Source organism: Lampris incognitus, chromosome 2 (genome assembly GCF_029633865.1).
Source record: "Lampris incognitus isolate fLamInc1 chromosome 2, fLamInc1.hap2, whole genome shotgun sequence".
In the NCBI taxonomy this organism is placed as follows: Eukaryota; Metazoa; Chordata; class Actinopteri; order Lampriformes; family Lampridae; genus Lampris; species Lampris incognitus.
The window spans coordinates 49171832-49198860 of record NC_079212.1 but is presented as its reverse complement, the minus strand read 5'-3'; the positions used below and the strand labels follow the sequence as shown (position 1 = coordinate 49198860).

At 46.6% G+C, this 27029-nt stretch overlaps 1 protein-coding gene and 1 pseudogene across 1 annotated transcript in view; both read right to left on the bottom strand.

The window, feature by feature from the left end:
- LOC130130256 (collagen alpha-1(XX) chain) overlaps positions 1-27029 on the bottom strand; it is a 151982-nt gene that overhangs the window by 79323 nt on the left and 45630 nt on the right. Inside the window, exons 13-25 of the mRNA XM_056299938.1 lie at positions 25616-25761; positions 21865-21994; positions 20336-20475; positions 19234-19360; positions 13724-13863; positions 13448-13580; positions 11631-11776; positions 10196-10325; positions 3061-3177; positions 2673-2819; positions 1721-1777; positions 919-957; positions 564-702 (exon numbers count right to left, since the gene is read on the bottom strand). Of these exons, the coding sequence (XP_056155913.1) occupies positions 564-702; positions 919-957; positions 1721-1777; positions 2673-2819; positions 3061-3177; positions 10196-10325; positions 11631-11776; positions 13448-13580; positions 13724-13863; positions 19234-19360; positions 20336-20475; positions 21865-21994; positions 25616-25761 (1591 nt within the window). The remainder of the gene's footprint in view (positions 1-563; positions 703-918; positions 958-1720; positions 1778-2672; positions 2820-3060; positions 3178-10195; positions 10326-11630; positions 11777-13447; positions 13581-13723; positions 13864-19233; positions 19361-20335; positions 20476-21864; positions 21995-25615; positions 25762-27029) is intronic.
- Positions 22260-22649, bottom strand: LOC130107977 (U6 snRNA-associated Sm-like protein LSm4; annotated as a pseudogene).

The following is a 27029-nucleotide window of genomic DNA, read 5'->3' as shown; positions in this document are numbered from 1 at the left end:
CCATGCACACCATTAGCTTTACATTCAACACATTTAACAATAAACACCTCTATCAAAACATTGTTGCTTCTCATTTGAACTCATTTGTGCGTTTACTCCTACACTGTAGACAACATACAATGCAATGATGTGAGAGAGAGGAGAGATGCTGGGTATACTGGGAGAAGGATGCTGAATATGGAGCTGCCAGGAAAGAGGAGAAGAGGAAGGCCAAAGAGGAGGTTTATGGATATGGTGAGAGAAGGCATGCAGGTGGCTGGTGTGACAGAGGAAGATGCAGAAGACAGGAAGAGATGGAAACGGACGATCTACTGTGGCGACCCCTAACGGGAGCAGCCAAAAGTAGTAGTAGTAGCAGTAGCAGTAGTAGTAGTAGTAGCAGTAGCCGATGTGGTGTGGATGGGTTTAATGAGTATCACTGTCTAGAGATGAGTGAGAAAATGGAATAAAAGAGAGAGGGCGAGTGAAAGAGAGACAGACAGAGAGAGAGAGAGAGTGAGAGAGAAAGAGAGAGAGGGGGAGAGAGAACGAACGCGAGAGAGAGAGTACTAGGTGTGTGTTACCTGGTGCTCTGTGTCAGCTGGACGTCTCTGTACAGAGCATAGGTGGGTGAGGTGCTGAATATGAAGGGCTCTGCGGCGACCCCCTCCACCGAGGCATGAGCTGTCTGAGTCAGGCCAAACGCCTCCATCATGTCAAACCCTGCAGCAACACACACACACACACACACACACACACACACACACACACACACACACACACACACACACACACACACACACAAGAAGATTAAAAGCGTTGAGGACAGTCGCTTAAGGCATAACATGGTGACAGTTTCTATTTAGCAAAAGGAGACAACGAAGGTTTGTGGGGGTTTTTTTTGTTTTGTTTTGTTTTTGTGAAGGCACTTTGTCTCACCTCTGACAATGCTGTTTCTGATGGTGACCTCGGGACAAACTGCAACACAAGAGGGCAGTGTTGGAACATTAACATGTGACGCAGTCACCCCGACATTCAGAAGTCTTATTTCAGCTCACAAACCAAACTGAAAAACGTGATCTGAAACTGCTAACTGCACACATTACAACATACTGGTGCTCTTGCTATGTGGGAGCCCTCCACATAACAGCTATGTGAGCCATTTCAGCTCTTCACCCATAGATCACACACACACACACAACACACAACACACACACAACACCATGCAGCCACACTAGTTTGGACTAAATATTTTGATTTTTGATTTTGATATACTTTATTAAACCCTGTGGGAAATCCGTCTCTGCATTTAACCCATCCTAGCTGTGCAGCTAGAAGCAGTGTGCATCTGCAGCACCCGGGGACCAGCTCCAGTTCTTCTTTCCACTGCCTTGCTCAGGGGCACAGACAGGAGTATTAACCCTAACGTGCATGTTTCTTTTTGATGGCGGGAGGAAACCGGAGCACTCGGAGAAAACCCACCACAGACACGGGGGGGGGGGGGGGGGGGCGTGGCAAACTCCACACAGAGGACGACCTGGGATGACCCCCAAGGTTGGACAACCTCGGGGTTCAAACCTCGAGCCTTCTTGCTGTGAGGTGACAGCGCTAACCACTGGGCCACCGTGCCACCCGAAACCGTGACTTACACCAAAGCTAGTAAGTAATAACCAGTGATATTAATGAACGACTGAGGTCTGATCACTTCTTCCGTCCCTGTTAGGAACACATGATGAGTCACCTTCGTTGTGGACGGGATACAGCCTCGGGTGAACTGGGATTCTGGCTGGAGCCACGGCTGTGGAAGGAACAAATGGAAAAGGCTATTAAACATACATGTAGTATTATTTTATCTGTCCGTCTGTCCGTCCATCCATCCATGTATCTATCCATCCATCCATCATCCCTCTCTCTCTCTCTCTCCTGAGATGATTTAGACTCTGTGAATCTTGTGTTACTGACCATGTTGGTCTTTGTGTTGTAATTTTTTGCGATTTTTATTAAAGTATTGTTGAAAGTAAAAAAAAAGTCTCTCTCTCTCTCTCTCTCTCTCTCTCTCTCTCTCTCTCTCTCTCTCTCTCTCTCTCTCTCTCTCTCTCTCTCTCTCTCTCTCTCTCTCTCTCTCTCTCTCTCTCTCATATCCATCCACCCCCACATCTATCGATCGATCTATCTATCATTCGATCCATCCATCATCCCTCTCTCTCTCTATCTATCCATCTATCTATCCATCCAGACATCTATCAATGTAATTAGTAAGTGGTTTCATTACATTCAAGGTGATGATGTGCAAGGACTGACTGTTTAACTAAAATAAAAATTTTCAATATTTATTTAAGTATTTAAATATTTAAAAAATTTTAAACGTTGAAATAATATTTAATTAAATTTAAATAAACACATTTAAAAATATTTATTTAATAATATCAAATAATAATAATAATAATAAATGTAATACAAACAATAAAGTTAAATAAAATAAATTGTAAAAAAATAAATCTTAAAAAATGTCTACATTTAAGTATTTTAAATATTTATTAAATTATTATTTAAAATCAAATCATTTGTCAAAGAAAGTGAATTGCAAGCTCCTTTACCACCTTATTATTTTACCTGGTAACAACTAAATGACAACTTCCAGTGTCAAACAGAGTTTAAACCATGGTGACAGTGTAAGTGTGATGATAGCTGACCCGTTGGATGCAGAATAGAAACCGCGGTGCCCTCCGCTGAGCCCAGTCGGGCGTGCACACTGATGCGGTACACGGTCTCGGGTTCGAGATCGGTGAAACAGTGACTGCTGCTCGACTCGTCGACAAAGTCCTCCTTCATTTGCTTGTCTAGGCTCACAGATTCACACACAAATACAAATACGCAAACACACACACACACACACACACACACACACACACACACACACACACACACACACACACACACACACACACACACACACACACACACACACACACAAACATGCAGGTAAACCAGAGCAAAAGCAAAATCAGAGAAAGACACAAACAGCAAAACAATGACTTGGGGTTTCTGGTTCAGTCTCAGGCAAAATAAATGAACTGCTACCTTTGACAGACTGGATGACAATGTGGTATCCGTTGACGGCTGACACGGGTCTCCAGGACACACAGATACTGGAGTGGTCCGACCTGACCACGCTCACACTGCTCACGCGTAGACTGGCTGCAGAGACAGACACAGATAGGCTTAAGAGACAGACAGATAGACACAAGTGTCTTGATGAATGCTCAGTAATCCAGGTAAGGAGATCACAGAAGGTTGAGTCAGTTCATCTGGACACAACATTTACTGAGAGACACCTTTCATCATCACCTAAGTGACCTCTTCAGTCTCACCTGACTGCAGGTATCCCACCCTTATAAACAACACAGTGGCATAACGACCCAAACCAACGACCAGTGTCATATGCAAATTGATAGGTTTCATATGCAAATTGCCGTGACCATTAACTAGAGTTACAATGGCCATGTGTACTATTCACCGAGGGTTGAGTTAGGGTTGCAGTCACAGTATTGTATTGTAAGATCAGAAACATGTTTAGAATCAGAATCATGTTTATTGGCCATGAAGGTTTGCACGACATGGACTCTGACTCTGGTTTCGTGGCTCTCTCAGTGTACTTAACATAGAATAGCAAGACTACAACACAACAATCTTCACATATATATGTTACGGGCAGTGTGAAAAAACGGTTAATGTGCAAACTACCTGGGTAGTCTGCACATTACCCGCTTGGGCGGTTAATGTGGATGGAACGAAACTGCAACTCATCTTTTTACGATATTTTGATATTTAAATCAGCAGCAGGCCTTCAGCCTAACGACTCATGAAGTGAGGCCATCTGAGGAAACACAAGTTGTGGTAAATGAAAGAACAGACGTTGGCGATATCATTCTGTCTTCAGATCAACGTTTTCCCCCACTTGTATAACGAGGCTATTTAGCATCGAAGAACACAAAAATGAGCCCTCCTCCTCCTCGCTCTCTATCTGATCCCTGATATGAATGAGTAGCCTACACATTTGACAAGGGTGGACAGAAATATCAGTCTCGGCCATCTCCCATCAGGCTGCTGTAGCCTACTCTCACTGGAGACATGCGTCATTCAACCAATCCGAAATGGCAATCACTCCGTGGATAGACTGGTAAATAACACTTTATGGAAGAGGGGTACTGGCGGGGGGAAATACTGAGACTAGATGATATGAAAACAGAACCACATCCGTTTTATAAGCCCAGTATGTAGGGGCAGAAGCAGCGAAAACATATGTCAAAATGCAATTCCTGTCTGCCAATCAGGCAAGAAAAATGAATGAACAGGCCATACCTTTCAGATGCACTTTTACACAACCACCAAAAACGACAAAAATGTGCCCGATCCCCTCCCTCGCCTGGCTAATATCCTACTAGTAGCCTACATATTTCATCCATCATATCCTAATCTAACCCAGAATATGGGAGGGAGCAAACAGATTGTCGATAGACTAGCTGTGCCGTGCAAGTAAAGCACCCACGTGCACGCGCATCCGCGCGTGCACACACACACACACACACCGATAGAACCGCCATTGCATTATTTTGACGCAAATCAGTAACTAATTTGTAAATAGCCATGCTGTAATAAAATATTGAGGCCCCTCACTCTTTGACTTTCCCTAAAATAGTGTTGTTTTTCCCTCCCTGTTGTCAATCACGTTAGGAATAAATCCCTCTAAGAATTTTGGACATTTATACCTATTTCCGCCATTAAGCGTCAAATTGATGCATCGCCTTTATTATTGGGCTTGCTTCACGCTTGGCTTGTGTGTGTGTGTGCGCGCGCACGTATGCGCGTGGACGTGGATGCTTTAGGCTACTTGCACAGCACAGCTAGTCTATCGACAATCTGTTTGCTCCCTCCCGTATTCTAGGTTAGATTAGGATATGATGGATGAAATATGTAGGCTACTAGTAGGATATTAGCCAGGTCAGGGAGGGGATCGGGCACATTTTTGTCTTTTTTGGTGGTTGTGTAAAAGTGCATCTGAAAGGTATGGCCTGTTCATTCATTTTTCTTGCCTGATTGGCAGACAGGAATTGCATTTGGACATACACTCACTGGCCACTTTATTAGGTACACCTTGCTAGTACCAGGTTGGACCCCCTTTTGCCTTCAGAACTGTCTTAATCCTTCGTGGCATAGATTCAACAAGGTACTGGAAACATTCCTCAGAGAGTTTGGTCCATATTGACATGATAGTATCACGCAGTTGCTGCAGATTTGTCGGCTGCACATCCATGATGTGAATCTCCCGGTCCACCACATCCCAAAGGTGCTCTATTGGATTGAGATCTGGTGACTGTGGAGGCCATTTGAGTACAGTGAACTCATTGTCATGTTCAAGAAACCAGTCTGAGATGATTCGAGCTTTGTGACATGGCGCGTTATCCTGCTGGAAGTAGCCATCAGAAGATGGGAACACTGTGGTCATAAAGGGATGGACATGGTCAGCAACAATACTCAGGTAGGCTGTGGTGTTGACACGATGCTCAATTGGTACTAAGGGGCCCAAAGTGTGCCAAGAAAATATCCCCCACACCATTACACCACCACCACCAGCCTGAACCGTTGATACAAGGCAGGATGGATCCATGCTTTCATGTTGTTGACGCCAAGTTCTGACCCTACCATCCGAATGTCGCAGCAGAAATCGAGACTCATCAGACCAGGCAACGTTTTTCCAATCTTCTATTGTCCAATTTTGGTGAGCCTGTGCGAATTGTAGCCTCAGACCTCAGTTTCCTGTTCTTAGCTGACAGGAGTGGCACCCGGTGTGGTCTTCTGCTGCTGTAGCCCATCTGCCTCAAGGTTCGACGTGTTGTGCGTTCTGCATACCTCGGTTGTAATGAGTGGTTATTTGAGTTACTGTTGCCTTTCTGTCAGCTCGAACCAGTCTGGCCATTCTCCTCTGACCTCTGGCATCAACAAGGCATTTTCGCCCACAGAACTGCCGCTCACTGGATATTTTCTCTTTTTCGGACCATTCTCTGTAAACCCTAGAGATGGTTGTGCGGGAAAATCCCAGTAGATCAGCAGTTTCTGAAATACTCAGACCAGCCCGTCTGGCACCAACAACCATGCCACGTTCAAAGTCACTTAAATCACCTTTCTTCCCCATTCTGATGCTCGGTTTGAACTGCAGCAGATCGTCTTGACCATGTCTACATGCTTAAATGCATTGAGTTGCTGCCATGTGATTGGCTGATTAGAAATTTGCGTTAACGAGCAGTTGGACAGGTGTGCCTAATAAAGTGGCCGGTGAGTGTATGTTTTCGCTGCTTCTGCCCCTACATACTGGGCTTATAAAACGGATGTGGTTCTGTTTTCATATCATCTAGTCTCAGTATTTCCCCCCGCCAGTACCCCTCTTCCATAAAGTGTTATTTACCAGTCTGTCCACGGAGTGGTTGCCATTTGGGATTGGTTGAGTGACGCATGTCTCCAGTGAGAGTAGGCTATAGCAGCCTGATGGGAGATGGCCGAGACTGATATTTCTTTTCACCCTTGTCAAATGTGTAGGCTACTCATTCATATCAGGGATCAGATAGAGAGCGAGGAGGAGGAGGAGGGCTCATTTTTGTGTTCTTTGATGCTAATAGCCTCGTTATACAAGTGGGGGAAAACGTTGATCTAAAGACAGAATGATATCGCCAACGTCTGTTCTTTCATTTACCACAACTTGTGTTTCCTCAGATGGCCTCACTTCACGAGTCATTAGGCTGAAGGCCTGCTGCTGATTTAAATATCAAAATATCGTAAAAAGATGAGTTGCAGCTTCGTTCCATCCACTTTAACCATCCAAACGGGTGGTGTGCAGACTACCCGGTTAATGTGGATAATGTGGTTCGTTCTATCCACATTAACCGCCCAAGCGGGTAGTTTGCACATTACCCACCAGAACGGGTATCTGCACATTACCCGGGTAGTTTGCACATTAACAGTTTTTTCACATTACCCGTAACATATACACAAGGATTGACTCATACAGGCGAAATAAGAGGTGAAAAAAGCAATGGTGCAGAGAATATATCAGAGATGCTGAAATAGATGTTAGCAGGTTACTTGCATACATGCCTGAGGTAGATGGACATGAGAGAGTGTACCAGTATACATGCAATGTACAATAAAGTATATACAACATGTACAGTACAGTATATATAACATGTATAGTACAGTATATACAACATGTACAGTGCAGTATATACAACACGTACAGTACAGTATATACAACATGTACAGTGCAGTATATACAACATGTACAGTGCAGTATATACAACATGTATACTACAGTATATACAACATGTACAGTGCAGTAAATACAACATGTACAGTACAGTATATACAACATGTACAGTGCAGTATATACAACATGTACAGTACAGTATATACAACATGTACAGTGCAGTATATACAACATGTACAGTACAGTATATACAACATGTATAGTACAGTATATACAACATGTACAGTACAGTATATACAACATGTACAGTACAGTATATACAACATGTATAGTACAGTATATACAACATGTACAGTGCAGTATATACAACATGTACAGTACAGTATATACAACAAGGTTGGATTTATCTGAGAGTGTTAAGCGTTCATTTGAATGAAAGAAACTGTTTTTATATCTGGTTGTTTTGGGATACAGTGCTCTGTAGCGCCTACCAGAGGGGAGGAGTTGGAACAGGTTGTGACCAGAGTGTGATGGGTCTGCAGTGATGTTGCCTGCCTGTTTCCTGACTCTGGAGGTGTATAAGTCCTGAATGGAGGGCAGGTTGGCACCAATGATTTTCCCTGCAGACTGAACTGTCCGTTGTAGTCTGTCCCTGTCCTGTTTGGTGTTGATCCAATCCAGACAGTGATGGATGTGCAGAGGACAGACTGGATCATTGCAGTGTAGAACTGAATCAGCAGTTCCTGAAGCAGGTTGAACGTCTTGAGCTGGTGGAGAAAGTACATCCTCTGCTGGGCCTTTTTGATGATTGTGTCTCTGTTAGATGCCCACCATGGGTCCTAGGAGATTGTGGAATGGTTTTCACCACAGACACCATGCTGTTGAGTATGGTGAGAGGGGCGGTGTTGGGGGGGGCTCCTCCTGAAGTCCACTGTCACCTCCACTGTTTTGAGCGTGTTCAGCTCCACGTTGTTATGGGCGCACCAGAGGACCAGCTGTTCAATCTCCCATCTATATGCAGACTCGTCACCATCCCGGATAAGGCCAATGATGGCTGTGTTGCCCGCAAACTTCGGGAGTTTAACAGAAGGGTCACCTGAGGTGCAGTCATTTGTGTAGAGGGTAGAACACACATCCCTGGGGGGTGCCAGTGTTGATTGTCTGGGTGCTGGATGTGATTTTCCCCAGCCTCACCTGCTGCCTCCTGTCTGTCAGCCAGTTTTTAATCCACCGGCAGCTGGGGGCTGATACAGCGAGCTGGGTGAGTTTGGAGTGGAAAAGGGTGACAGATATATTCTTACCCCCCGCCCCGGTTCAGGGATGTTGTTCCCTCTTCACATAGCTGGCCTCTTTGACTCCCCGTTCAAACCAGCGTTCCTCCCTATCAAGGATGTGCACATCCTCATCCTTGAGAGAGTGGCCACTGGCCTGTAGACTGTGTAGATAGTGTAGACTGTGGTGTAGATGGTGTAGACTGTGGAGTCCTGGTCTGTAGATGGTGTAGACCAGTGTTTCTCAACCGGGGGTCCGCGGACCACTAGTGGTCCGTGGTGTAATTGCAAGGGGTCCGTGAAAATAAAATATCTTTAAAAAAAGATCCTATGACATTTATAGAAATAGGATTATTTTACTCAAATGTGACTGAGACCTTTATCTACCTAAACTATAAAGGGTAACAGGACTTTTTTCTCTAATCACATCTGTTTCACAAGTGTAATGTATTGTATTTTAATAAGAGATCTCGCTCCCGTTTGCATTGTTAAAAGTTACTGCATAAAAACTCTGTTGTTACATATATCTGAAAGTTACTGAATACATATTCTGTTTTGTTACATATATCTGAACGTTACTGCATAAGAATTCTGTTTTGTTAACTATATCTAAGTTACAACTGAAAGCTCTTATTTTTGCCCCAAAGAGTGAATAAATGCTATAATGCAATTTAAAATGCAGTTTCTACTGTTTCTATCAAATTGCAACCCCCCTCCCCCAAGATCAGGTGGAGGGGTCCTCAGGGTAGATCAAAAATACACAGGGGGTCCAGGACCCCAAAAAGGTTGAGAACCACTGGTGTAGACTGTGGTGTAGATGGTGTAGACTGTGGAGTCCTGGCTTGACGTGTTAGCGCTCCTGTGTTGTGTCATCCTCTTGTCCAGAGTCTGTTTGGTTTCCCCGATGTACAAGTCACAGCAATCCTACTGACACTTAACAGCTACACTATATTGCTCTGTTTGTGCTGGGGGACCCGATCCTTGGGGTGGACCCATTTCTGGCACAGCATGTTTTGGGGTTTGAAAGCAACGGAGACGCGGTGTTTGGAAAATACGTGTCTCAGCTTTTCCGACATTCCTGCCACGTACGGAATCATCACTGGTTTATGTTTAGACAGCTTTGTCCTTCTCCTCTCTTCAATCAGCTGGTGCACCATTTGGGTGTCTTCCTCGCTTTGCCAAACGCCCACTTAGGATAACCACACTTAACCAGGGCCTGTTTAATGTGGGATTTCTCCCCTTCGCCGGCTGCAGTGTCGGTGGGGATGTTGTCAGCTCAGTGGTCCAGTGTCCTGGTGACTCCTAGTTTGTGCTCCAGTGGATGATGAGAGTCAAACCTGAAGTACTGATCAGTATGTGTTGGTTTACAGTAAACACCAACAATCAAACGGACAGGGGGGCAAAGAGAGACTGATGGGTAGGCAGGTAGGGTATATAGCGAGACAGGCAGGGCAGATGGGCAGATGGCTGAGAAGAGATACAAGAAGCCAGAAAAACCCAAGGACAGGACACAGTCCCGGACATAAATACTGGACGTACATGGAGAGGACATAAATACAGACAGACGGCCAGAGACGTGGAGAGCGGGCAGGCGAGAAGTACAGGTTCACATAGGCACGAGGACAGATTTAAATAAGGCCCTTACATTAAGTATACATTGCTGAGCTGATAATTGTGTTTGACTCACTGGTTTTGCCTTGAGTGGAAGCGCTGCCCCCCTCTCTGTTACGGTACTCGGCGGTGACCAGAATGCTGTAGCGCGTGTCGGGCAGCAGGGACTGAATCACCACCCGGCTTTCCCCCCCTGGGACTATCAACTGTAAGAAACAAGCAAACAAGCTCAATTCATCCACAATTTATTCCTTCAGTGTTAAATGAGTAAACATTACATTCCACAGGATCCATCCATCCATTATCCGAACCGCTTATATCTTGATCTCAGGGTCGTGGGGATGCTAGAGCCTATCCCAGCAGTCATTGGGCAGCAGGTGGGGAGACATCCTGGACAGGACCGCAGGCCATCACACAGAGCCCGCCCACACACACACACACACACACACACACACACACACACACACACACACACACACACACACACACACACACATTCATACCTAGGGACTACCCCAGGGATCGAACCAAGGACTTTCTTACTGTGAGGCGACCATGCTGACCACTGCACCACCGTGCCGCCTCCATAGGATCAGCCAAAGCTAACATGATGCCACAGTGGTCTATCATAGGGAATCTGGGTGGTCATTTAAAACTTCACAGTCATTTTTGTGGTGGGTGGCGGTGGTTTTGTAACATGCTTCTTCAGCAGGAGTCAAAGCAATGTTTGCAAAGGAAATACCAAGAAAGAACTGAGCAATAAAAACGACTGTGAAGTTTTAAGAATAACCACTCAAATTCCACTCAGACAGACTACTGTAGCATCATGTTAGCTTTGGCCTTACCACTGAGGGTTCACTTTTGCTCTGAATGAGGATTGTGGATTTGTCCTCCATTGACGGCATTGAGCAGTAGATGGGCAAGCTGGATCAGCGTGTCCAGTAGGAAGAAAAGGATGGACAACTGTGAAAACGAAACCTACCTACGTAACACATGAGCAGTGAGCAAAAAACAGAGATAGGCTTCAAAAATCCTGAACTCCTCCTTTAATGTGAGCGCTTTATCTTGTAACACAACTGATGAGCTACCTCTGTCCATAATACAAAAACCTCCTAAATCCGTTGTTTGGACGATTTCCTCTTTCTGTTGCTTGAATTGAAATGGTACATGCTCCTCAACGGGCATGGTCAGTATACTGATGTTTACATTTATAGAGCCCAAATAAAACTAGAAAGATGACTGGAGGTATGAAGTTAGTGGTTACTGAAGTTGTTCTCCCACTTATGCAGGAAATGAGTGGTCACAGTTGCTGGAATTACCGTTGAGCAAGACATCTGCTCCAGCAGTGCCGAACCAGATGGATAACCCTACATCCCCGGTAGAGAGTAAAACATGTCCCCATTAGGGGGTGAACAAAGGTGGATGGAGCTCTCTGTCCAGCGGGTGTAGCAGGCAGAGACGGAGAATAGAATAACCGTTAAGAGGAGACGTGATCACTGTGGGACACTTACAGCGTTCTCCTGAGTCTCGGCTCCCGTCAGTGCCGTGTAGAAGATGCGAAACTGCAGGATGTGGGCATTGGGCGGGATCCAGCTGACCATCAGGCTGACCGCCGTCTCATCAGAGACAGACACACTGGACGGGCCTCCTCCATATACTGTACGACAAAATGCAGAAAGTGGACAGACTTACAACCAAGGACAGGTGTTTTATTGTTTCATGAACACACAAGGCCATGGCTAGTGACTGTCATGTTGCACTGGTGTACGACAGTCCTCGCTAGCTAGAGTCTGGATTGGGCTCATGGTGATATGCTTAAATTACCAGTTCAATAACTCCACAAGGCCGGTTACCAAATTATGACTCTGGAAGTAGCCTGTACCTGTTGGGTTACTGCATGACAAAAGTACTAATGAACCTTGACGTCACCGAATCTAAATTAGTGTGGCAAATTTGACATTTCATTGCATGCACTTGCACGCACACATGAAATGAAACAAAACATCATTTCCCCCAGCCCACAGCAATGCAACACAAAGACACAAACACATCCAAAAACTACAAGAACACACATATCTAAACGAACACGTAATGTCTAAAATAAACAAACAAAATCACTGTCCAGGAGAATGAACGCCAGCCAGGGTGACTGTCAGAACTGCCGGTCTGCATGGGCTAGCAGTTAGCTTATCCAGCCCTGCAGTCCTGTCAGACCGCCCTCGGTGTTTCCTCTTCAGGCGCGGCTCCGGTCAGGGCCGTGGTCCCTGGGCCCACAGGATGCAGCAGACCAAGCTCCCTCAGCCGATCTAACGCCAGCTGTCCCAGCCAGACACCTTCGACGCACCTCCCCCGCACTCCACACCATGACGCTAAAAACACAGTCAAGGTTAGGCGAGGCCGCCGCCAGACCGCCCTCGGTGTTATCGGAACTGCCGGTCTGCATGGGCTAGCAGTTAGCTTAGCCTGCCCCACTTCCGCGTCCTGTCAGACCGCCCTCGGCGTTACCTTTTCAGGCACAGCTCCGGTCAGGGCCGTGGTCCCACAGGACGCAGTAGACCAAGCTCTCCCAGCCGATCCAGCGCCAGCTCTCCCAGCCATCAAACGAAGACAAACTTAGACGCAGACGTGGACAAAGACACTGCATGGACGGTACTGGGTGAGGCCGTTGCAAACATGAAATTGCGCCGCCATCTTTCTACTGAAGATGGGACTGAATACAGGTTTGGACTGAATCCAGGTTGATGTGTCATCACGCCATCACACTGTACACACATCACACATTCCTTATCGGATAAGAGGGTCTAAGGACAGGATGTTGTGCTGCTGTGAAGCCCACTGAGGCAAATTTTTAATTTGTGATATTGGGCTATACAAATAAAACTGACTTGACTTGACCTGACTGTACTTTGAACCAGACAGTATAATAGATGTGTATCCTCCACCACATAGGGCAGAGAACACTGACAGGAAACCCTATTGTGAGTCATAGCACCTATTCACCATTAGCTAAATAGCCAGGGAACAGCTAGGTGCAGCTCAAAGAAGTCTCTCTGAGATGAGGTGAGACCTCTGAGAAAAACAAAGTCTGGGTTCGATGAAAGAGGATTCACGACTCACCAAAGCACTGCCAGGAAGTTGAGATAGTTGCTGCCTGTGTGTGTTTGTGTTTCTGCTCAAGCCTAAGTGCAAATATGCAGTTATAATTTGTACCTGGACCTTTCAAAGTCATTCAAGCATATCGGTAAGTTTATGTGTATGTGTGTGTGTGTGTGTTTGTGTGTGTGTGTGTGTGTGTTTGTGTGTTTGTGTGTGTGTGTGTGAGACTCACAGGTGCTGTATCGTATAGCCACGGCTTCACTCTGGGCTCCATCAGCATAGAGGGCAGACAGAGAGATCTGGTACTCCTTATCATCTTCCACCCCCTCCAGAATCGCCCCCTCACTGTCACCCCCCACCTTCAGCTGACACACACACACACACACACACACAGAATATATATTCACTACAAGGGTATACTATACCGTTCACACGGTACACACCCATCCAGTCCATTCACCCCACCATCAGTGTACTTGTCCATCCATACATCTTTATTTCACCCCACCTGTCTCAGGTCTCCTCCGCTGAGGGAGATCCACTTGATGAGGTAGGAGATGACATCATCAGCGGCAGCCTCCCAGCGCACCGTGAGGTCCCTGCCTGAGAAGTTGGTCACCCTGAGATCCGAAGGGGGAGGAACCCTCACTGGGAAAGAGAGATGACGAGGAATAAAATGACTTTCTTCTTTCTTTTCATGCTCATTATAATGGAAATTAAATCCCTGCTGTTCTTTAAAGCTGAGGTTGGCTGAAAGCAGAGCGTTGCTGATCTGTTAACCACTGTCACACAACTCCCTCAGAGTGTCCGATGGTGTCCACCTACAAATCTACTGGGAGGGGAAGCGCTCTTTAACATACTACTAACTTTATATACATTGGCTCAGTGCTGTGTGCTCTACACGTTATTCTGCCGGCCTCTTGATAAAACAACAAAAATGACGACAATAACGTTTCACTCCATGCTCCCTCCTCTGTGACATCTTCCTTTTGCTTGTCTATAGTGTCCTATTCTAAACGACACACCGCTTCCTGCTTGGCTGGCACGGATCTCACCGTACTGCTCGACTGATAAAGTACCTGACCTAGGGTTTTAAAGAAACATTAAAACCGAAACTTCAACCCAGCCACTGAGGATGGGCCAGTGCATTCTTTGTGCCGGTCCCAAGCCCGGATAAACGGGGAGGGCTGCATCAGGGAGGGCATCCGGCATAAAACCTTTGCCAAAGGCCCAGGTTACCAACGACCGCCACCGGTACTGTTGGCCAGCAGGGCGGTCTGACAGGACGTGTAATTGGGGCAGGCTAGGCTAACTGCTAGCCCATGCAGACCGGCGGTTCCGACAGTCATCCTGCTGGCGTTTGCTGGACAGTGATTTTTTTTTTGGATATATGTGTTTGAATATGTGTGTTCTTGTAGTTCTTAAATGTGTCTTTGTCTGTATGTTGCACTGCTGTGGGCTGGGGGAAACAGCATCGGCAAAGACAGGAGGCGGAGCTGGAGGTGGCAGAGTTGAAGATGCTGAGATTTTCATTGGGAGTGATGAAGAAGGACAGGATTAGGAATGAGTATATTAGAGGGACAGCTCATGTTGGACGGTTTGGACACAAAGCAAGAGAGACAAGATTGAGATGGTTTGGACATGTGTGGAGGAGAGATGCTGGGTATATTGGGAGAAGGATGCTGAATATGGAGCTGCCAGGGAAGAGGAGAAGAGGAAGGCCAAAGAGGAGGTTTATGGATGTGGTGAGGGAGAACATACAGGTGGTTGGTGTGACAGAGGAAGATGCAGAGGAAAGGGAGAGATGGAGAGGTGTTCCCTAACACGAGTGCCTGGAAGAAGAAGAAGAAGAAGAAGAAGAAGAAGAAGAAGAAGAAGAAGAAGAAGAAGAAGAAGAAGAAGAAGAAGAAGAAGAAGAAGAAGAAGAAGAAGAAGAAGATGATGATGATGATGATTAAAGCCAAACTTCCATCCATCCATTATCCAAACTGTGTATCCTGCTCTCAGGGTCATGGGGATGCTGGAGCCTATCCCAGCAGTCATTGGGCAGCAGGCAGGGACACACCCTGGACAGGCCATCAGACCATCACACAGGGCCAACACATACACACACACACACACACACACACACACACACACACACACACACACACACACACACACACACACACACACACACACACACACACACACACACACACACACATATTCATACCTAGGGGCAATTAAGTACAACTGATTCAGCTGACCTACTTGTCTTTGGACTGTGGGAGGAAACCGGAGCACCCGGAGGAAACCCACGCAGACATGAGGAGAACATGCAAACTCCACACAGAGGACGTCAGCCCCAAAATTGTAGTCTATGGGACTCACGTGTCTCTAGTCTGCTGTGTTGGACTGATAAAACAGACCTCATTGAGAAGCCATTTCAAAAACCCAAAAGGCCTTCTACATAATTTGCCTCCAGCAGTTGGGCTCATTTTGGTAGGGAATACATTTCCCATGTTCCACATCTTCTCGGCAGGTGGCCCAGTGGTTAACGCTGTCTCACAGTAAGAAGGTCCTGGGTTCAAACCCCAGGCTGTCACAGGTCTTTTCTGTGTAGCGTTTTCATGTTCTCACCGTGTCTGTGTGAGTTTCCCCCGGGTGCTCCGGTTTCCTCCCACCATCAAAAAGACATGCATGTGGGGGCATCTGGGTAGCGTAGAAGTCTATTCCGTTGCCTAACAACATGGGGATCCTGGTTCGAATCCCCGTGTTGCCTCTGGCTTGGTCGGGCATCCCAACAGACACAATTGGTTGTGTCTGCGGGTGGGAAGTCGGATGTGGGTATGTGTCCTGGTCGCTGCACTAGCGCCTCCTCTGGTCGGTCGGAGCACCTGTTTGGGGGGGAGGGGGAACTGGGGGGAATGGCGTGATCCTCCCACGCGCTACGTCCCCCTGGCAAAACTCCTCACTGTCAGGTGAGAAGAAGCGGCTGGCGACTACACCTGTATCGGAGGAGGCATGTGGTAGTCTGCAGCCCTCCCCGGATCGGCAGAGGGGGTGGAGCAGCGACCAGGACGGCTCAGAAGAGTGGGGTAATTGGCCGGATACAATTGTGGAGAAAAATTAAGAAGAAAAAAAAGACATGCATGTTAGGGTTAATACCCCTGTCTGTGCAAGACAATGAGAACAAGAAGTGGAGTCGGTCCCCAGGCACTGCACCACAGCTGCCTACTACTCCTATACAACATCATGGGTTAAATGTAGAAACAAATGTCGTTGTAACCGTACAATGACCAAATAAAGTGGCTTTCTCTTCTCTCTCTTCTCTCCAACAACTATCATACTCTTTACGGCCACTAGAGGACAATAAAGCATGCAGCTAGGATTTCTAATACTTGCACTATATTGCAAAAAGGAGATGAGGGAGCTGTGCCTCAGGGCACACAGGCTCTACCATTAGATGAAATGTGATCAATAGCAGGAGCACCCAGTCCATCTAGTCTCATCCCAACACATCAGGCATTTTCATCGACCAGTACTGACAACATGTGCGTACAGTTGCAATCAAAATTATTCAACCTCCATTGCATATCAGGTTTACTGGCAAAATGTAAAAATGTTCAGCTGTTTGCAATAAGCAAATTATACAATAACAGTTTAAATAGTTCAATAAAATTAATACTACAAGGGTTTTATCCAAATTCAACACAAAATGTTACTTTTAATGAGTACTGCAGTGTCAAAATTATTCAACCCCCTGAATAGAATCCCTCATAAGAGCACACGTTTGCAAATCAGGCATTGTCTCAAGCACACCTGATGCAACTAATCAAGGGCTTCATTGGTTGCATCAGGTGTGCTTGAGATAGAACACACCAAATACCTGGACTGGCGAGGGGTTTGTTGACGGTGACGTTTGATTGCATGTTGGAAATATGGCTAAGACAAGAGAATTCTCCAACAAGTTAAGAGAAGAGATCCTTGCCTTGCACAAACAAGGAAAAGGATACAAAAAAATTGCAAAGGCAGTGACTGTTCCTAGAGATACAGTTGGAAACATAGTAGTTCACAAGTTCAAAGTTAAAGGGACAGTGGCTACACTACCTGGACGTGGCAGAAAGAGGACGCCATCAACGGCTGTCACCAGATTCCTGAGGAGGCAGGTGGTCAAACACCCTCGAGTGGCTGTGAAAGACCTGCAGCAAGACTTGGTGGCAGCAGGCACTGAGGTTGCAGTTTGTACAGTAAGGCGCAAGTTAAACGCTGAAGAGCTCCATGCCTGAACCAGGATTTCAGTTTTGGGTGGGCCAGACCAATTATGGATGGGTCTGGAATTCCCTAGGGGGGTCCGGGGGCATGCTCCCTCGGAAGAAAAATTTTCAATATTGATAATTTAAATGCACCAATTTGGTGCATTTTGAGACCAAAATCGAGCTAGATAGAATAACAAATGTAATCACAAAAACCCCTCATAATTCATGCAACATTGATAAAATGAGCCAAAATGTTAAAAATTACTCAGTGCAAAATATATATTGCTTGAACAGCAGCGGTACCATCACTTGCCAACGTTGAAAGACAGTGAGTGACCATTTTGAACCATAATTCTATCACTGACCGACCAATAGAGGGCGCAACAGGTCTGTGACCAAGCAACCACAGCCCAATCAAAGGCCTTGTCCCGATACCCACCCTACGCGCTACCTAGAGTGGTGCAGTTTGGTATTACAGCGTTGCGTAGGGCATGCAAAGTCCCCTTTGGGAAGGAGGTTTAAATGAATTGAATTGGGACGCCTGAGTAACGCGAGCAGAGCAGCGAGCCAGTATTCAGAACTCGCTCATAACGTTATCTGTCATGTAAAGACATGCGTGTCTCATGAACTTGCTTGCACATGAACATCAACATATAAAATTATGTTTATAAAAACTATTTTTGGCACAAAATCATGTGATTATTGGCTGATTTCGAATCATTTATGACTAAATGAAAATTTGTAAAAAATAATATATATAATATATTTTTTGGGTAGGAAAATTGTAGGGTGGGCCTGGTGAAAAGTGGGCGGGCCTAGGACCATCAGGCCCACCCATAACGCCGTGCCTGGCCTGAACTCCAAGATGTACACCTCTACTGACCCAAACGCACAAGAAAGTCGTCTCCAATATGCTCAAAACCATATAAATAAGCCAAAGGGGTTTTGGGATTCTGTTCTGTGGAGCGATGAAAAAAAACTGGAACTTTTCGGGCCTATGGATCAGCGCTATGTCTGGAGGAAGAAGAATGAAGATACGCTGAAAAGAACACCTTGCCTACAGTGAAGCATGGCGGTGGTTCGGTGATGATCTGGGGCTGCTTTGCTTCCTCTGGCATTGGAAACCTGCAGCGTGCGGAGGGCAAGATGGATTCAATCAAGTATCAGGAAATCCTAGGAGAAAACGTCATGCTGTCTGTGAGGAAGCTGAAGCTTGGGCGTTGTTGGACCTTCCAACAGGACAGTGATCCCAAGTATACCTCAAAGTCCACCAAGGCTTGGTTTCAGAAGAAGTCCTGGAAGATCCTAGTGTGGCCGTCACAATCACCTGACTTGAACCCCATAGAAAATCTCTGGTGGTATTTGAAGAAGAAGGTTGCAGCATGCAAACCCAAGAATATTAGTGAAGTGGATACCATTGCCCATGAGGAATGGGCTAAGATTCCTCAGGAACACGGCCAAAAGCTGGTGTTTGGCTATGCATCACGTTTGCAGCAGGTCATAACAGCAAAAGGGTGCTCCACTAAGTACTAAAGATGCTTGTCATGCAGGGGTTGAATAATTTAGCGACTGCAGTAGTCATTAAAAGTGGCATTTTGTGTTGAATTGGGAGAAACCACTTGTAATATTAGTTGTGTTGCGCTATTTAAATTGTTGTTGTTCGATTTGTTTATTGCACACAGCAGACAGATTGCAAATTTTGCTAATAAACCTAATTTGCAGTGGGGGTTGAATAATTTTGATTGCAACTGTATGTGTGTACGGGTGTGCATCTTACGTGTGGTGATGTTGCTGGTAAGTGGAGCAGACAGGCCTTGTGGGTAATGTGACTGGACCGATACCAGATATTTAGACAGAGACGACAGGTTCTGGACCAGCACCGAGTTCACTCCCGTCACCTCCACCTGTTCAACAGATTGAGCACAGAAAACTGCCATTAGAAAAAAAACATGGTGGTAAATCAAAAGTAGCATCACTGATGTGATTGATTTTATTTTCTTCATATTAAACTGTGGATCAGAAAAATGAGCAGGGGCTTTGGGATTCCGTCAAAAAGAAAAAAAGAAAGTGCCTCTTTTACTTTGCTGCACAGAATATGAATTACTTTTTCAGCTTGGTGTTCATTTGGAGGTTGTCCAACCGGCTCACGGCTGCAGCGGCGGTAAGCGTAGCTGCCAGTTTACTCACCTGTTTTCATATCAGCTCTGCGTTTGGTTTTTCGTCTTCATTTCACGTTGTGCTATTGCAGTGGCAAGTTCCGGTTGTGTGTTTGTTGCGGCTGTATCATAACAGTATTTACATTTAAGACTATCATGTAGAACTTTTCAGTCTGCATTGACCTTTGTATGCCCGTGGTGTACGACAAGTAATGGATAATCCACTCAGAGGTGGTCTTCTATGGAAAAATAATGACTGACGGCTGAACCCCCCCCCCCTCCCCAACCACCTCGGAGTGGATTATTCTGCTTATTACCCACTTAATGTCATGCTTATTTCATGCTTTTATCAAATGAAAGAAATCAATAAACTGACAGAAAGTACTACCCCCGTTAGGGGTCGCCACAGCGGATCATCCAGTACAATAAATTGACAGAAAATAATCATTAAAAGTTATTTTGACCGGACTTCTTAGCTTGCTATCATTAACCTACAAAGACTTCATGAGGCATATCAATATGGACGAGAACAGGAACAGGGACGATGGCACAGCTTGACAACCGTCCGCTATTCAGACATAACCAACCGCTTGAACGCTTTAATTGACCAAGAAATGAAAACAATATTACATAAACATAAAAATGTGGGTCTACTGACTCAAAAGTGAGGACCGTGTTTTAGGTTCAGACGTGGTGGAGCTCAGGGGTGGGGCTGGTAGTCACCTGTTTAACGTCACTGCCGTGGTTGGTGCTGCAGGTGACCCTGTGGCCGGGCACGTCCACGGCTCCTGGCACCCAGCTGACCCTCAGCATGCTGTGGCTCACCAGAGGGAACTGGACACTCACCGGGGGCGGCAGAGGAACTGCAGAGGAGACGGAGGAATGAAGGGAGGGGGGTTAGAGAGCAGAATGGAGGAGGGAGACCGAATATTTAAGTATGTCAATACTGTCATGGCTGACATGGGGGAATGATGGAGCTTGAGAGGGTGACTGTGAAAAGAGTGAGAGAAGTTCGGTCATACCCCCCCCCGCCAACCCCCCCCCCCCCCCAAAAAATCAGATATGATCAAATCATCTCCTCTCATCATCAGCCGCTTCTCCAGGGTCGGGTCACGGTGGTAGCAAGCTAAGTAGGGCACTCCAGACGTCCCTCTCCCCAGGAACACCCTCCAGCTCCTCCTGGGGGATCCCAAGGCGTTCCCAGGCTGGATTGGACATATAGTCCGTCCAGTGAGTTCTGGGCCTACCCCTGGGTCTCCCACCAATTGGACGTGCCCAGAAAACCTCCAAAGGAAGGCGCCCAGGGGGCATCTTAATCAGATGCCCGAACCACCTCAGCTGGCTCCTTTCGACGCGAAGGAGCTCTCTACGGATGTCCGAGCCCCTCATCCTTCAATCCTTGGGGAAAAAATGGGTATGATTTGATCATACCCATTTTTTTCTTCATCTACAGCAATCGAGCATGGACCATCATCCTAAATAGTCAATATTATTCACACTAGAAGTGCAGATCATAACGGGTCCGCGGTGGTGTAGCGGTCTAAGCATTGGCTTTGTGTCGATGAAGTTGCCCACCCCGAACTGAGGTTCGCGCCCCGGTCTCGTCAGATCCGACTTTGGCCGGACTCGATGAAGCGGCAATAATTGGCAATGCTGTCTTCGGGAGGGGGGCAGAGTCGGCTTGTGTTCGCCACATGAATGCGTCTCTGGGTGTATGTGGGGAAAAAGCAGTGGTTCGGCCTGGATTCGCCTTGTCACAAAAGTGGGGAGGCGTCTCCTTCGAGACGCAGTTGGCGCACACATGCAGTACGAGGGTGGGGGTTTGAACTAAAAATAGGGATCGATTGGCCACTAAATTGGGAGAAAAATCAGAAATAAATAAATAAAAAGAAGTGCAGATCATAACTACTTTCTGTTGGCCATTGATTTGACAAGGCCAGGTGTAAACATCTGGAACATGAATGCTCATATCTGCTGCTGATCAGCAACTAAAAATGTGATTAAAGTCAAGAGATGTTATGAAGTTACAATACTATGGCGGACATGTGTTATTTACAAGTCAAACTCACCCAAAACTGTCATTGTTTTATTTTAATGATCTTAAAGTTGAAGGAAATGAGTTAACGGGTTTTAAGAACATGAAAAACATGCTTTGAGGTGAAACCTGAGATTCAACCCCCCCCCACCACCACCCATGACCTTATTGACTTTTCGGTTAATCATCGGTGGGAAATAATAAAGAGCGTCCCTACATGTGGTGGCGACGGCGGTGACGGGGTCGCTTGGGTCTTCGTCGTAGAGGGCGTACAGCGTGACAGAGTAGTCCATGGCAGGTATCAACCCCGCCAGCTCCACCACCGTCTGGTCTGCGCTGAGCTTCTCCTGCACACGGAGACGAGAGAAGACACATGTCAGATAGACTACGCTGGATCAGGACTTGTTCTGTGTGTTCAGCCTGACAGGGTGAATGAGATGGCGTCATTTTTTTTTCCTCCCACTTTAGCAAAAGCCTTTTTATTTCAACGTTTTTGTAGATAAATTACAACCCATTATGACAAGTACTCAACCTCAAGGACTTAAGATGCGTCCCAGGCCCAGTGTGATGACCTATCCTCTGACTTGCCCACAACTTGCGGAGTGTGGGTTGTTAGTGCTGGTTCTTCATTCCTTGGGGTTTGCCAGGCTTCTTGTCCTGCTGACGCTGCCTGTGGCCTGCACCGGGCACGCCTCTGCCACGACTGCCAAATACACTTCTACCGACTCCACCTCCTCGGCCCTTGCCCTGCTGTTTGTTCTGCCACATGCCCCCCGCGGCCTCATCCCTTCAACACCACCTCCTCCTTCACCACGTCAACGATCTCACCAGGGATTCGCAGACACTTGATGGTGCTTCCCTTGATGTAGCATTCAGGCATCCTCCAGAATCTATCTCCACCCCTTGATATGCAAATGACATCCCTCAGTTGACGTTCATCCAGCTGTCGCATCTGACCAGGTGACCGTTGTGTGGCTCTCCGTTCTTCAACTCCACCAGCATAGGGTGGAGCTGAAGTCATCGTCTTCAGCAGAGAGAGAGAGAGGGAGCGTGATGATAATTATTTTATCTTACTGTGCCTAATTGGTTTCCTTAGATCTGTTGTATGGAGGACAACCTCCACTACCAGCATGGTGCGAAAATAAAGAGTCTGGGCATTGTTTAACTCCTCATGATTCAATTTAATTTAAGCCGCATGGTGCAAACTTACGGCTAGAAAAAGAAGAAAAAAAAACGTTTTTGGACCTACTAAAAGGCTGAAGGGGAAAAAGTGAGCGCTAAGAGATATTCACAGAATGAAAGGGGTGAGGCGGCAATGGAAACCTGGCCTGATTTAATTCATATTTGAACTGATCTGACCAAATGTTCTGCAATGGCCTGAAAAGTCAAGTCTCACCCAACTCGAACACGTGATATTGTGCAGCGATGCAGATCATTTGGTCCTTAATGTCAAGCAAACAAGCCTTTAACATGGCCTTTAAACGGATCTCTGTGGCCAGAAAAGTGTTTTGCCAGAAGAACCTGAATACAGCAGCAGCTGCCAGTGTTAAGAGAAAGTTTTGGATGTGAAAACGTCAACAATGTAGCCATGTCTGAATATACACACGCCAATATTTTAGTCATAAAAAACAGGAGTAGAGGCCAGTTATGTTCAAGAGAAAGTTGGAGGTCGGCCTTTATATGACAAAATTTCCGCTTCCGGTTTGCAGCGGCCTCACCCGGTACCGGTGCAGGAAGATGGCGGCACGAATTCACGTTTGCAGCGGCCTCACCCAGTACCGTCCCTGCAGTGGCTTTGTCCATGTCTAAGTTTTTCTTCGTCTGATGGCTGGGAGAGCTGGTGCTGGATCGGCTGGGAGAGCTTGGTCTGCTGCGACCTGTGGGCCCAGGGACCACGGCCCTGCCTGGAGCTGTGTCTGAAGAGGTAACACTGAGGGGGCATGTAGAACCCGATAATGTAATAAATCCCTGATAATGTAATAAATCCCCGATAATGTAATAACCCTGATAATGTAATAAAATGATCCAACTGAGAAAAAACATGTGTGGAAGTAGCTTGGAGGTAGCTTTGAGGAAGAGTAGAGCGTTAATGCACGTCCAACTTTGACCTGTCGGTGGCGCTAGACCTCTCGAGCTTGCGTTGCTTAAACAGTATCACCGCTTGAATCCATTTATGGGTGGTCTGCTGTTAAATTATTACAATATTGGGGAATTATTACATTATCAGGACCAGGGAAATGAAGGCTAACCTGATAATGTAATAATGATAATGTCCCGTTAATGTAACACATTATTACATATTGGTAAAAAGTTTATTACATTATTGGGAAATGCACTTTATTACATTATCAGGAAGTTGTTACATTATCGGGTTTTACTGCATTTTCAATGGACCCAAGAGCAGATTTTTATTACATTATCGGGGTTATTACATTATTGGGAATTTAGTACATTATCAGGTTCTACATGGCATTCTGACAAGATGCAGGAGTGGGGCGGGTTAAGCTAACTGCTAGTCCATGCAGACCAGCAGCTCCGACAGTCATCCTGGCTGGCATTCGTTCTCCTGGACAGTGGTTTTTTTTGTTGTTGTTTCATTTAGATAAATGTGTTAGTTTAGAAGAAGAATATGTGTTCTCGTAGTTTTTGGATATATGTCTTTGTGTTGCACTGCAGTGGGCTGGGGGAAACGATGTTCTGTTTCATTCATGTGTGCAAGTGCATGAAATGAATTGACAAATGAAGTGTTTCTGATTCTGAAAAACAGTGGGTCTTGTTGGACTTGATCGAAATGAGACACTTACGTTCCCTACCTGTACACATGTCAAAACCATTTGTATAGACCTAAATCACAATAACAGCCTTGGACCACTTTATATAGAAACCAGACGGATACAGTCCACAACAACAGACAGAAATCCTCCATCCAGAGCTTCAGCTGAGCTGGATCCTGTTCCAGGAACTCTCAGGTTTGGCATTCTGTGTTCAGGGAACGTTTTTGCATGGATCCGGCATTACATGTGCTAAGTGGTCTGTGTCATGTAGGTTCTACGCTATTCAAAATCAAAATCAAATCTTCCAGTTTGACCATTTGTTTGCAATCCCTCCCCAACGTGGCTGATGGAGGACATGATCTGGCCTAAAAGAAGTATGCACTGATCCGGTGCTGGAATCAATCAATGATGCATGCATCATCACGTCTGGTTGGTTGAGACTAATGAACCTATGTAAATTAGCATAAGAGAAATTACTATCTTATTTTTTTATCACTGCTGTACTGTAAATGAAACCCAGATGCCAAGAAGTGTATCCACAAGATAACAGCCTCTGATATAACAACATGAAACAACATTTCCGCTTCCGGTGTGGGAAGATGGCGGCGCGAATTCACGTTTGCAGCGGCCTCACCCAGTACCGTCCCTGCAGTGTCTTTGTCCATGTCTGCATCTAAGTTTGTCTTTGTTTGATGGCTGGGAGTGCTGGTGCTGGATCGGCTGGGAGAACTTGGTCTGCTGCATCCTGTGGGCCCAGGGACCACGGCTCTGCCTGGAGCTGTGCCCGAAGAGGAAACACTGAGGGCGGTCTGACAGGACGCGGAAGCGGGGCAGGCTAAACTAACTGCTAGCCCATGCGGACTGACAGCTCTGACAGTCATCCTTGCCGGTGTTCGTTCTCCTGGACAGTGATTTTGTTTTTTGAGATGTATGTTAGTTTGGATATATGTGTTCTTGTAGTTTTTGTTTTTGCGTTGCACTGCTGTAGGCTGGGGGAAACGATGTTTCGTTTCCCATTGCGCAACTGAGCCAGCGAGGTTGTGTACTATCAGGGGACCTCAGTGTTCCAGCAACTCTTCGTTTACAAATTACACACCGCCTCTACCCTTACACTCTTGATTCAGATGAGGGGAAAAAAACAAAACACAAATTCATTCACACATATTTATGTACACACACACACGCACTCCTCACCTCCCTGGCATCATCTGGCTCTCCCTGGCTGACAGCGGAGTAAAGGAGCAGGTACTGCGTCGCTCCAGCTGTTGCTGCCCAGCTCACCCGCAGACTGGAGGGAGAGGAGGGAGTCACCTCCAGGTTGGCGGGCATGGCCAGGGGCACTGGGAGGAGGAGAGGGGAGGAGCGGTGTTCGGTGGGAGGGAGTTAGAGGATGGAAAGAGAGGGGGGGAATGATAGGAAAGATGAGTGAATGGAAAAACCATTTATGAGATGAAAGGAACAGTTGGGTTTGGTGTAAATGTGAGACTGCACATAAACACACATCTTGTCTTGCGTGTTGTACACTATGAATTACTGGTCCTCAGTTGTGTGTCATAGACAACCATGTAATATAGGGTTTTTTCATGATGACCCAAAACTACAACAGCCGAGTCCTGTCCGCTCTGGATGATGGAGTGCTGGGGTGATTTGGGACACTTTGGCATGTTACCAAGAAAACCCACCTAAAGTTCTGAGGCCTATTTAAGGTAGGCCTCAGAACTTGTAATGCTTTCTGCGATATTTCTGTCAAGAAAATGTGTGGCCAAGTAGAATACTTTGGAAACTGTGGACCTTCAAACACATCAAGAACCCCCCTACCTCACCCCCATGACATGTTCAGGTAAAACGGGACGGTCATCCATGGTTAAAAAGAGGACACCAGGGGCATCCGGGTGGCAGGGCGGTCTATTCTGTCGCCTGCCAACACGGGGATTGATGGTTCGAATCCCCATGTTACCTCCAGCTTGGTCGGGCATCCCTACAGACACAATTGGCCGTGTCTGCGGGTGGGAAGCCGGATGTGGGTATGTGTCCTGGTCGCTGCACTAGCGCCTCCTCTGGTCAGTCGGGGCACTTGTTCGGGAGGGGGGAATAGCGTGATCCTCCCACGCGCTACGTCCCCCGGGTGAAACTCCTTACTGTCAGGTGAAAAGAAGCAGCTGGTGACTCCACATGTATGGGAGGAGGCATATGGTAGTCTGCAGCCCTCCTCGGATCAGCAGAGGGGGTGAAGCCGTGACCGGGACGGCTCGGAAGAGTGGGGTACTTGGCCAAGTACAAGTGGGGAGAAAAAGGGGAGGGAAAAAAAGTGATCATAACGGGTCCGCGGTGGTGTAGCGGTCTAAGCATCGGCTTTGTGTCGATGCAGTTGCCCACTGGGGACCGGGGTTCGCGCCCCGGTCTCGTCAGATCCAACTATGGCCGGACTCAATGAAGCAGCGATAATTGGCAGCGCTGTTTTGGGGAGGGGGGCGGAGCCGGCTTGTGTTCGTCACGTGAATGCGTCTCTGGGTGTGGGGGGAAAAAGCAGTGGTTCGGCCTGGAGTCGCCTTGTCACGAAAGTGGGGAGGCGTCTGGTTCAAGACTTCCGGCCGGAGAGATGCAGTTG